General features: G+C 38.5%; 1 protein-coding gene across 1 annotated transcript; it reads right to left on the bottom strand.

Moving 5' to 3' along the window:
• Positions 1 to 4,251: 4,251 nt before the first annotated feature.
• On the bottom strand, positions 4,252 to 9,376 carry LOC143031209 (whey acidic protein-like). Its single transcript, XM_076194772.1, has 3 exons — positions 9,302 to 9,376; positions 4,623 to 4,770; positions 4,252 to 4,429 (listed from the first exon to the last, which is right to left on the bottom strand). The coding sequence occupies exons 2-3, from the start codon at positions 4,768 to 4,770 to the stop codon at positions 4,263 to 4,265; spliced, it is 315 nt and encodes a 104-aa protein (XP_076050887.1). The 5' UTR covers positions 9,302 to 9,376; the 3' UTR covers positions 4,252 to 4,262.
• Between the last annotated feature and the right edge of the window lie 4,174 nt (positions 9,377 to 13,550).

Below are 13,550 nucleotides of genomic sequence, written 5' to 3'. Positions count from 1 at the left end.
TGTTTCTATGAACAAATTTATGTATATTTCGATAGACCCGTTTCCGGGTCGGAGCAGTTGGACCATCTCTGATGTCCTCCACGGTGCGGCGACGAATCGTTCGCTCTCGTCCGGGTCCTCCACGACTGGGGGACAAGTTTGACCGACTGAGCAGGAGGCCGACCGGCGTCGACAAGGAATGCAGACGACAAGATCCGCCGGTCGGCCTGGATCGCTGGAAAGGAATGACAAGAAGGAAATCTGAAGGAGGTCGGTCGGCCTGGAAAGAGTCGAAAAGGAACGAGGCCGACCGACCGGGGAAATGGAAAGAAATAGCGGAAAGGAAAGGAAGCCGACCGGTTAGGAAAGTCAAAAAAGAAAGAAAACCGGTCGGCTGGGCAGTCGAAAAGAACATCATGAAGAGCACGGGAGGAAGGTCGACCAAGGAAGAGTCAAGAATCGAGGTCGACCGTCCGGGGAAGCTGGAAAGTTATCATGAACGGAAACCAAAGGAGGTCGGCTGGCAGAGAATGCTAAAAGGAACGATGCCAGCCGACCGGGTAAGAGGAAAAGATTATAGCTAGCTGGAATGGAGGTCAGCCGGTCGGCAGGGAAATGAAAAATGAAAAATTATTGGAAGCCGACCGGTTGACCGGGAGCTCTCCCTCAGCTGAATAAAGTCTTCTTCTTCTGATGCTGACCAGAACGAAAATCCACAAGGAGGTGCAGCAGAAGGGCGATTGGTGCAAATCAAAAGTGATAATTTTCTTTATTTCTTATCTACTTATTTTTTATTTTTAGTATTTTTTTTAGTAGACTAGTTTTCAACCGTAAAAGAATGCTGAATGACTGTGGTACGTAGTGGTGTCACGAAATGAGGGTCAGAATTGCTTTTTTGCTTCGAATATACATCGATAGAATTGGTTGTCCCGGTAGTGTTGATGACTGGAATAAAATCACAACTATTATTACTATTGTTATTATAATTATTCTTTATCTATTTTTATTTCATTTTTTTGTCTTCGTATTTTAAGACGTTTGGTTATGTGGACATGTGCGCGTATACATGTACGTATGCACGCGCATTGTTACTTACACGCATACACATGCACACACACCACGATTCGTAACGTTAACGCAAATTAATTATTGCTCTCGCTGGTCGCCATCTTGGAGTCAACGAAGATTTGGCCCAAGAAAGGAGGGAAGGAATAAAAGAAAGAAGAAAGAAAGAAAGAAAAAAAAAGAATACATCAAGGAGAGCCTTAGCTAAAAAAAAAAAAAAAAAAAAAAAAAAAAAAAAAAAAAAAAAAAAAAAAAAAAAAAAAAAAAAAACATTCACCAGACTAATCCCATTACTATCCACCACATCCAAGGTAATGGAAAGAGTAATTGCAGAAAGAAACATACAGTAACTAATTTGACGACCACCTCAATCCAGTATATGTTCAAGGAGGGCCACCTTACCAACAAATTCTCATAAAATATTTGCAACAACATACTGCCACCACCTCACAACACGTCTATGTAAAAACACGTTCACACTTATGTCACAAAACAAGCACTTCCACACCGACTACCAAACACCTCGTTCCATCAGACTTCTCCAGACAATTGACCCAAAGAAAAATTCCTCCTAAGAAAAACAAGAACCATATTAGCATTAGTATGTTCAGACCACCATCCAGCACTAGAACAATACCAACATTGAATAGACCTGGCCACATCAACAAAATCCCTCCAATTCAACCATGATACACAAAACACAGAACATCTCATTCTACACATCCCCACCCTAGCTATTCTGAAACAACATTATTTCTTCCTCTAGTAACTTAGTAACCAATCTAGTGGCTCCTCCCAGTTACCAGTAGGCCATGGGTCTCATGCTAGTAAGATCTGGGACAACGGATTGATTAGGTGATTGATATGTAACAAGATTTCTTTTCTATTCTAAAGAAGATTGTCAAGTCACACGGTTTGTACCCGTGCCTGCAATTTGAACAGACTTCATATTTTCTGTCAACCATGTGTCATCACATCACAAACTCACCCTCTCACAGAGGGATTGGATGGTGGGTCCTCAAGCGGGGACCTTTTAATCAAGGAACTTAATGTAGTGTGCGACACTGCTTCTGACCCAGGGCAGTGGACAAGATAAGAGTGGACAAGATAAGAGGGAGGGAAGAGAGTAGAGGGGAGTAGAGTATGTAGGGGATGGAATGGGTGGGAGTGGTTTCTATGCTTTTTTTTTTTTTTTTTGCTATATCCCTTATAATGGGGAAAAGCCTTTGCGATCTGTATGCATGTATGCCTTTACTACGAACTCGCCTCGCCGCCAGCCAGCAGTCGAACACCTCCATTCCTGACCTCCACCCAAACAGCAACGCTGTAGCCCCGTTGTCAGGAGGCTAGGAAGATACCCCTTACAGAGGACTTTGTAACATGTAATTCATTAAACCATGCCCTTGGTCCAACTCGCTGGTGGCAGGATTCGAAGAGCAGTCACCTCGACCTCTGCCCAAGTAGCGATGCCGTCAACCTCTCGGCCATCGACCTCTCTTTAATTAATAGAAAATTATTTTCCCTCGGTATGATGTGACACAAGAGCATTGGATGCATTCAGAATACACACGAAGCTATTGAGCATGGTGCCCGGTTCTCAGAAGTAGCGTACGATAAAGCTGATGTTAGAGATCTTTTCATTCACGTGCCGATAAGTGGGTTTCCATCGGAAGTGATGACAGTGTAGATAGATTCAGTAAACTTAGACATAATTCTCAATAGCGAGGAAGTACCTCAAATTGAACTAATACAATATTTATGTGCACAAAGCTATGATGATTGTAAAACCGATCATGATTTGACAACCAGAACTCATCAATTTTCTGAAAGCTTTGGATCGATCATCTGTCAGTCCCCATATAATAATATTCCTACGATCTTGTCTCGTCTTATTCCTGTCTGTAACCAATTATCAGCCGAACAAAGCCTTTCTTTTTGATGCAATCGTTTGCTATTTGCTATTTTTCTTTTCTATATTCATTCTGTTCCTTTATTGTTATTATAATTCTATATTTATTCTATTCCTTTATTATTATTCTAACTTTATATCTCTTACCCTCAGTAAGGAGATTTCTTTATTCTTTGACCGATATACAGGCATTTGGTGTGCTGCGTTTCAAATGTCACTGTTTATGAATGAATTATCTAAATTTTTGCTCCTCATCAAAGTTGTTGATGTTTAATTTACACCTTTTATGCTAGTCATTTTTCTAAGTCATTTTTATTTCTAGTCTGTACAGTCATATTTTTCTTGTCAGTCAATTTTGACTTTTTTTCTAGTCAACCTAGCTTTTATTATGACAATCTTTTCCTAGTTAATATGTCATTTTTATGAGGACCACAATGGAAATAAGTCTTTTGACTTTCTGTGCCATCCTCGGATGTACAATTATATTTACTATGTATAATATGAGTCTTACATGTATTGTATTTTATTGTATATATGATTGAATCTGAATCAAATCAAATCAAATATCGGTCGCTAATTCACGTGTTTCCAATAACTTAAGAAGGTCCTTGAAGGGAGACTCCCCAGTCTCGAGATCGTGGTAATTTCATCATACAATTCACATATACGTCATGCCACTAGAATGCAAGATACATCACAGAACATTCTGCAGACGATCTGCAGTTCCCGTAAAAGATTATCCACAGCAAAGGTCACCTCACTGATGGTTCACCTAAAGAACAGACGCACTTCAAAGTCGGATGAAATGGGCAGGATTTAGCCAGTTCAAAGACATTAAGGTGAACATCAAGACTTGCTTAATTATAAAGATAAATTATACAATTATTTTTTTACTGTAAAGTTTATGGGATCTAAAAACACAAATAGAATTGCCTACTAAAATAAAACAAAGAAAGTAGACTTGTTGACGTAGATCTTGACTTGGGTTGATCTTCGGTGGTCGTTCTTCATCCTTTGATTAAATCCACTTTTTCATTTGAAGCAAAAATTTTGTAGAAAAGCAAAGGCACTAGCGTTAGAACACCTGCAGCGTATTGATAATTTGTTCTTTTTACTCACATCATGGTAAACCTAACGGTGGACTTCTCCAGTGCGGAGAATCCAACGAATACCTTTGGTATTCTTTAGTGTGTGTGGTTGTAGGCTTTAAACAATACTTAATATAAACTTTTTATTCTAAAAAAACCAAGGTGAATAACAGTAATTTTTAAGAATTACGAGAGAAAGGCATAGTTGATAGTTGTGACTATTAGAAATATGGAGGCTTGCACACGTGTTCTCTGAGACACCTGTCGTAGCAGCACTTGTCATAGCCGTAGCAGGTGCCATCGTTGGAGCAGGTCTGAGGAGGTCCTCGGAAGTATCCCACCGGAGGGCATGCTATCTTGTTTTGGGGACAGCGACCGGGTTTGGGGACTGTCAACGAAAGAAATAATTTAATTCAGTCGAAAGGACAAGTGATTATCATTCGAAGTCTCCCTCAAAAAAAAAAAAAAAAAAAAAAAAAAAAAAAAAAAAAAACAAAAAAAAAAAAAAAAACGAATATCGAGAATTATCACGGAAACCGGATTATGGCAAAAGAGGACCTGATGACTGTTGTGGCTCTCACCTCTGACTTGACTGGGCCGTTGGTTGCCACTTTCGCAGCAGTAGACCTGTCCCTCTGGTGTCCTGCACCAGTAACGGCAGGAGGAACTGGGATCGGGACTGGAAGCCACCAGGACCAAGGAGCACATCAAGACAACAGTGGCATACATCTGACAAAGAGAAGATAATCCTTATAACAGATTGACTCATCTCTCGACAAAGATGCACCAGCTACGCGCCTGGACAGCACAACCACCAAAAAGCGACTGAACGCTTTTTTTGTTAAGTGTTTGATTATGCACAGACATACATACATATACTTACCATCCTGAGAGTGTTTTAAGTTTCTGCTTATCTGTGTAGAGCCGGTTCGGTTACACAAGTGAGACGTGTAATGTGCAACTGGTGCTTTGCGAATGACGGTAGGAGTAGCTGACTCACCTTATGTAGGGAGCGGCTTCAACTTGTCGAGGGATGTGGAGGCCTCCATTTCAGCGAAAGTTCGTCGTTGGAAGGATCGCTCTTCCTCCACCTTCCCCGTTCAGACCAGGAAAACTTTTCAACTTGATGGCGGGTTGTACTTATTCTTCATGCGACACATGACCTTAAGCGGTCCTTTCATGATGATAAACCTAACCGTGTTTATTTATTTCTTTTTCTAAAATATCTTGGAAAGAGAAAATAACTGAATAGTGTGCCAAAACGGACCGCAAGGTAACAATTAAAAAAGAATGGAAATGATATCCATTTGAAGCCAGATTCATAAGAACACATTCATAATAAGATCGTAAAACAAGCACTTCAAGACCAACCACCAAATCTAATTCCAGCAGACCCTTCCATCCATTAACCCCAAAGACCACCCTCTTCAAAGAGAAATAAAAACATACTAGCAAGAGTCCGCAAAATTAATTATAGGGCACATTTAGATTACGTTTATAGTTAATCAACGTGGGAATCGGGTCTTACAATTAGCGTCCGTAAATATTCAAAGGATTACAAAGGCGGAGCATGCGGACAGGAGACCTTTTGGTCCATAACTAGGTCGGATGCGAAAAAAAAAAATGATAGATGAATAATTAAATAAATAAAAATTATGATAATATAAATAATAAATAAAATGAATAAAAAATTAAATGAATAAATAAATGCATAGGTATAGTTAAATGATAAACAAACAGGTAAATAGTAAATAACAATAAATTGACATATAACTAATAATAAATGAAAACCAAGTAAACAATAATAAACAAATCTTAAAGCTTCAAACTTAATTACATTGCACTGTCTCTGCAGGAAGTTGATTCCATTCATTAAATACACGGTTGGCGAAGTTGTTTCTACCCACTTCCAAATCAAATATATTGCCTGACAGTTCGAGACTATTATTTCTTGTCGGATTCTCATTCAGTGTAAAAATTTTGTCACTTTTTATGTTGTCAAATCCCTTTAGAATCTTAAAGACCTGTATCAAGTTACCTCTTAGTCTACGCTTTTTTTTTTTTAGGGAAAATAGATTTATATGTTTTAGTTTATTTTCGTATGATTTTTTTTTTATATTTGGAATAAGTTTTGTGGCTCGCCGTTGTACTTATTCCAATGAGATTCGGTAACCATACAGAAACAGCATATTCCAAATGTGGACGAATTAATGATATATATAGCTTGTTAATGAGGGATGGACTTTCGAAGTAAAAAAGTCGTGTAATCAGTCCTACAATTTTATTAGCCTTCTCAGAGGCTGAAATACACTGCTTAGATGATTTGAGATCGTTACTGATAAGTACGCCGAGATCCTTTTCACTATCCACTTTTGTTAACTATTTTCTAAATAACTTGTAATCGTGCTTACTCTTATTTTTACCTATGTGAATAACCTTGCATTTACTTGTGTTAAATTTCATTAGCCACTCTTCAAGCCATTGCCGTAATTTATCTAAATCTTCTTGAATATCTCATTGGTTCAAGTGATCATTTGCCATTCCACACAGTTTTGTATCATCAGCAAATTTGGAGACAATAGATTTTAGCCCGTGGCCTATATTATTTATATATACTATGAATAGAAGTGGCCCAACAGCGGAACCCTGAGGAACTCCACTCGTAAAAATTTTCCATCTAGATGTTTTGCCATTTAAGACAACTTTCTGTTTTCAATCATTCAACCAATTACTAGTCCAACTTAATAGGCTACCACTTACCTCATGTGAAGCTAATTCAGTAAGTAGTCTCGTGGGGGACGGTATCAAAGGCTTTAGCAAAGTCTAGATATATTGAATCTATATTGTTTCTTTTGTCATAATTCGAGATGACTGTGTTGTAGAATTCGAGTAAGTTAGTCACGTAAGAACGTTTTCATCTGAATCCATACTGGCTATCATTTATCAAACAGTTACTTTCTAAATGATGTTCGATAGCATCTCTGATGATAGTTTCCATAATTTTTCCTACGATTGGAGTCAATAGTTATTTGGTTTCTTTTTGACACCTTTTTTGAATATGGAAGTAACGTTAGCTAGCTTCCATTCTCTTGGGACATCTCTGGATGTGATGGATTTCTTAAAAATAATTTATAATGGAACAACAATCTCATTTTTCATTTTCTTTAAGATTCTTAGAAGCCAACCTCAGGCCCTGGTGTTTTATCAACTTTGAGTTTCTCTATACACCTTTTATTCTTAGCTTACTTTATTTTATATTTTATTTATTCATTTTTATTTATCTATTGATTTATTCTTATTTATTTATTCTTTTATATATTTACTGACGTATGTTCACCCTAGACTTTTCACAGGTTTCAGTTTAGAGTTCACTTTGAGGTGTTTCGTTTACGAATACTGAGCTAAAATAGTTGTTTAAAATATCACACATTCATTCATTTGAATATTCAAGTTGACCGTCAGCATATAATAGTAGGCCAATGTGATTCTTAGTATCCTTTTTATCGCTAAAGTGACTATAGAATTCTTTTGAATTCTCTTTGGATTTATAAGTGATATTCATTTCATATTGTTGTTTTCGTTTTTTTAATGTCATTTTTAAATCTATCTGTATTAATACATAACTTTGATAGTCATTAGGTGCACTAGAGCACTTGTATTTCTTATAAGCCTGTCTCTTTTTAGCAATACTTTTTCAGTTTCTTTGTCGAGCCATTTTTGGCGAGCCTGATTTGAGGGGCGTCTGTCCTTAAATGGGATGTAAGTATGAATCATCTTAGTAAGTGTATTTTGAAATATTTTCCACATATGATCTAGAAGTCTTTCGCTTAATTTTGCCTCTCAATATGTAAGCTGAAGATTCTGACACAGTCCTATGAACTGAGCTTTACTGAAATCGGGTACTTTAGAAACACAAGTATCTATTCTAAAATTTTGTAGTAATTTGAATCTAAGTTGTGATCGCTATTTGCACTAGTTTCAACAAGTTCTACGTCTGTTATCATGCTTTCGCTGCTAGATCGAGTAAGTTTCCATGTCTTGTGGGCCCTTTTACATGCTGAACTAAATATTGTCACCGAGAAAATCTATCAAGCGACTACCTATATGGCCATGTTCTAGGGTCATCCAGTCAATGTCAGTAAAATTGAAATCACCCATTATCAATAAGTCCCGGTTGCAGAAACTAGACAGTTCTTGAAACAACAGTTTGCCGTCTGCTAATGATAATATTTTTGGCCTATATATTACACCTACTTTCATTTTTTGTCCATTTGTTTGGCTTAATTCTACCCTCAAAATATTATATGCATCCTGTTTCACTTTCTCTAAAACACAGACATGGACATTGTTTTTAACTTACAACAGAACAACTCCACCTTTCTTGTGATTTCTATCCTGATGAAAATGCTTAGATCCCGCAATATTAAATTCAGCTTCAAACTGTCCACCATCAGTACACACTTAAAGTGTCTGTTCCTTGTGTTCTGCCTCATAACTGCCGATTTGTCACAAGTCATATTGCAATACTATTGTAGAATCTTAACCAGCACGAGATCGATACGCAACCAGCTGCTTTCGAACTATACTATGTAGAGACCCGAAACTCAATCAACATGCATCAAAGTCACGTGTTTAAGACATTTAAGTAGCAAATATTGTTATTCCACGAGCCATTCAACAACGTTGTGAAATATGATTGTAACAAATCCTTTTATGTGTTTTATTATAAGTTTTCTTTAATTGTAAATGCTAGTGACATGATGATATGATCAAGCCATAAAGACAGATTTTGTTGAAGGCTACATTCTCCATTGTTTATTTTCTTGTATATATGTATATACATATATGTAAATATATATATATATATATATATATATATATATATATATATATATATATTTGTAATTGTTCTCCATTGTTCTTGGGTCAATCTCTGCAGAGCTTGTCCAGAGAAAGGACTACGTAAGGCCACGTGACGCACGAGGAGCGACAAGAACCTACCATCAAGTTGAAAAGTTTTCCTGGTTTGGGAGGGGAAGGTGAAGGGCGCGCGAACCTCAAACTTTCGCGCGGGCTAGGAGACTCATACACCCACTCTACCAGGTGAGGCCGCTCCCTACATAAGGAGAGCCAACCAGCCCTACCGTCATTCGCAGAGCACCAGCTGCCCATTGCACGACTCAGCTCAGCAACCGAACCACCCATACACAACTACAAACAGAAGCTTAAAACACCATCACGATGGTAAGTATATACGTACATGTAGATGCACAGTCGCATATCTAACAATGAAGTGTTTAATCACTATTTGCAGTCTGTGCTGTTCAAGTGTTCTATCCTTTCTTGGTGGTTTACATAAATTTTCAAGACCCTTTAAAACAAGTCTATTTCCAAAGATTACACTGCGCAGACTTTTCCAGGTCTGCCTTGCTACCACCTCAAGGATTGACTGCCTGTCGCCCCTCGGGGTGGCTGTACATTCTTCAAACTTCCTTACATCAGCAATAATGAATGGTACATGGTATTCTAATATTATTACATTTATCACTTAGTATAAGTCTTATATATTATTTTATATTACAATGGTTTGAATGTTTAGTTCTTTCTGCTATTAAATATATTATGGTTATTAATCTAGGTCACATAGTATATTGGATATGGATAAAAGGTGTTCTTGGGAATCAGGGGCACTTCACGGTTTGGTCACGTGAAGGAAGAGGTTGGGTGGTGTGTGTGTATGTGTGTTCGTATGTGTGTTGCTGTGTAGTTTTCCATTGTGTTGTAATCTGTGAGATTATGGTTACACAAGCACGTATCTTATATGAAGAGTGATTTGTTTCAAGGATTTCCTTCTCTTTATCAGATGTATGCCACTGTTGTCTTGATGTGCGCTTTGGCCTTGGTGGCTTCCATTCCCCCCCTGCCCAGTTCCTCATGTCGTTTGTGGTGCAAGACACCATGGGGGGAATACGAGTGTTGCGATGGTAGCAAGCCACTGCCCCTGCCCGAAGGTAAGTATTGCTGTACAACAACGACCAGACCTCCTTTTGCCATAATATAATTTTTGATACATTTCTCGTCATTTGACTTATGGGGAGATCTATGAAGGAGAGGAACTTGTCCTTTCGTCTGAACACAACTATTTCTTTTGTTGACAGACAAACCCGGTCGCTGCCCTCCGATCAGGATCTGCCCTCCAGCGGGATACAATGAAGGACCTAGGCCCTGCTTCAACGACCGGAGCTGCTCCGGATCAGACAAGTGCTGCTACGACAGTTGTCTCCGAGAACGCGTGTGCAAACCCGCACAATAGTCACAAATGTCAACAACACTTTCTTCTCATCTTCCTTTTAATCTGTTGTTCGAATGTTTACTTATTTTGTTAGAATAAAAAAAAAATTCCTAAGATTTGTTTTAAGCCTACATCGACACATACGAAATTCTTGATCCTGAAGAAAGCTAAAGACATTCTTTGGAATCCCCGCAGAGGGGAAATCCAGCATTAGATTTGGCATCGGGTGTGCAAATGGAACAAATCAATGATAAAGGTGTTCCAGTGACAGTATTTTTTTTTTTTTTTTTTTTTTTTTTTTTTTTTTTTACAAAATCTTATCTTCATAATCAAAAGCGTGCTGGTCTTGCATTTGCTTAATCGTGGGTTCGATTCTTGCACGTCTCTCCGATCACCAGCAGTGACTGTTATCTGCCCCCAACATTCCAAGCGCATAGGAGAAAGATGACGGCTTCGGCCGCAACCACACGCCTCCAGGCAGAGATTCCCAAAGACTGCGGGACATACACTAAGGGTCAACTCGGGTCATAATTTTTGGCAACAAGGTCAACTTATGCTTGATTAAGTCCCCTGTCCCAAAACTTCACCTCTTTCAATCTACGTCCGGTAACTCTTTCAGATACTAATGGAAAGCATAAGAAAACTGAGGTTGTTCTTCACTTTTTTATTAAGAACATTCGCGAATAAATAAACAGAACAAATAAACATAAACAAAGAACAGGAGGTACCCGTTCTGTATGTTGGCTCATGCACAAGTAAACGTTGTTTTTCATGTCGCCAAACGTTTCTACTCCTTTAGGAGCAGGACCTCGCTGAGATGGGGGTTCAAACTCAGCCATAATGGGGATGTGGGGCCTTGCACACATGTTCCCCAAGGCACCTGTCAAAGCAACACTTGTGGGGGCCATGACAGCTGCCGTCGTTGGAACAAGTCTGGGGTGCCCCTGAGCCCAAGAGTCGCACCGGTGGACACACGTCCCGAACTTGAGGACACCGGCCGGGCTTGGCTGTTAAAGAAAGGAAAGACCGAGAAAGGTATCAATGGAGGGGAGGGATGAGGGCATTGGGTACAAAAGGAATCTGTGCCTTGCAGAGAAGGGAGAGAATAAGAAATGAATATGAATGGGGAGTGGTTGTATATATATAAGAAATTGGCGCTACCCGATTTTTATTTTTATTTTTATTTTTTTTATATCTTTTTTAGATCGTTGAGTGGACGAGGGAGAAGGATCACTATGTAATGAAGATGCGGAGGTAAACCAATTTCGGCTGTCGGGCTCTGCTGTGAAGGTGCTATGTCTTCCTGCATTGTTCCTCTCCCCGCATAGTGTGCAAATATGTAAGGGCCACCAAATGGGTGTTAATTGGGATGGGAGAAAGCTGGATGTATATTTAGACTACACCACCCCATTTATAAGGAGGAAACTTCCTTTCTGTATATGTACGTATGAGTAAAAATCATCTGTTGTTACCCAGAACAAAATAATCAAGCCAACTATTTAGCTAGAACAAACTCTTATAATTCTAACTCTTTAAAGATTCAAGTTTTTATTGATGCTGAATGTAATTGTATGGAGCTTGTTTGAATAAAATGATTAAGATGAGCACTAAACAAGAAACTTATGAATGACTTGAGGATATATATATATATATATATATATATATATATATATATATATATATATATATATGTATATATATTTATATATATATATTAGAAAACTGAATAATATTGTTTGGAATTAGCCAGACAAAAAAAAAAAACAAACAAAAAAAAAACAATCACCCCATTGAAAATAACGAGTAATTTACAATAACAAAAGCACGCCAAATGGAGACCTTTTGGTCCACATAAGATGTCGGATGCAGGTAAACAAACTTAGCCGAGTAATTAAACCAAGTGACAAAGGCTGATCATGCCGACAGGAGACTTTTTGGTCCATAACTAGGCCGGATGCGAAAAAGTCATAATAATGATAAATAAAGCTAAATAAATAAAATAAATTATAATGAAATAATAAGTAAGATAAATGAAATAAATAAAATAGATAAATGCATAGATACAGTTAAATAATAAACAGATAAATAATAAATAATAATCAACCCATTTACAGGTACTTCGCCACATGGGCGTTTGTTCATCTGAACCTTGAACCTTTAGAAACTGTACAAGTTACTGATCCTTACTGAGCACTGGGCGGACAGGTTGCCTGTTATCCGCACAGCAATAGACCTAGTGTTCTGGTGTCCTGCACCAGTAGCGGCAGTCAGGGCTGGGGGAGGGACTGGAGGCCACCAGGGCAACAGCACACATCAAGAAGACAACGTACATCTGATAAAGAAAGAAAAAAATTCCGTCACATAACAATTCCTAACCCTTTGGTTTCTAACTTGGTGTCCTAACCTGAGATTCTTTGACCTCGTTTGAGGCTGCAGGTCAAACTTAGTGAATTCTGAATTATATAATTCACGGTTTAGTTGGTCGTGAATTCTGAATGATATAATTCACGGTTTAGTTGGTCTTTTCAGGAGGCTACAAAACAGTAATCCATAAATATAGAATACATGAGAATAGAGATGGAGAAACTATGGTGAATGTATCAGTACGAATGAATAAAATCCCCTATTCAAAGCCAGAAAAAAACACCAAAAGCCTATTCTTCCCCATCGAGGAGTTAGTTGTGGTTAGGTTAAACACGTTAAAGGCTCGATGGAAATCCGCAGGAATAGGTAAATATATATTACAAGGATTCACTTCTCCCTGATGGATGCCAAGATCCATCCCCCTTTTGGTGAACTACTAACGACCCTAAAGATGTCCTCCTCTGAGTATTGAGATCCCCAGTCAGTCACCCTCTCAGCTGAATAAAAAAAAGAAAGAAAAATAATCAAAGAAAAACCTGAGGACGTGAACGTAGCGTATTGGGCGAGGAGTGGTTGGGTGAAATAATGTTACCTTGAACTTGATTGTTCGGTTGGCCTTGCGCGCTGTCCGAGGGAGGACCCGTGACTGACGGCAGATCAGTTTGGCTACACTTTTATAGGAAAGAGAGACATCCTTTGGCCCTCAGGGGCCTTCTGGTCAGGTGAAAGTGGGGCTCCTTATCCTACACGGAAAAGGAACCTGACAGGCAAAGAGTTCGCCTCTTACACAGATCTTAACAAGGTCGTCAGTGGTCTGATTTCCTTTGCAGACCAGAGTGTCTTGGGGTATTTC

This window comes from Oratosquilla oratoria, chromosome 1, assembly GCF_046742065.1.
Source record: "Oratosquilla oratoria isolate Oo_2021 chromosome 1, ASM4674206v1, whole genome shotgun sequence".
Lineage (NCBI taxonomy): Eukaryota > Metazoa > Arthropoda > Malacostraca > Stomatopoda > Squillidae > Oratosquilla > Oratosquilla oratoria.
The sequence above is the reverse complement of the archived record's forward strand: the minus strand, read 5'-3'. Positions and strand labels throughout refer to the sequence as shown.

Coding starts and splice junctions, on each gene's coding strand:
- LOC143031209 (XM_076194772.1), bottom strand. CDS start 4,770: ATGTATGCCACTGTTGTCTTGATGTGCTCCTTGGTCCTGGTGGCTTCC. Junction 4,430..4,622: donor ACGGCCCAGTCAAGTCAGAG/GTGAGAGCCACA, acceptor TTTCGTTGACAG/TCCCCAAACCCGGTCGCTGT.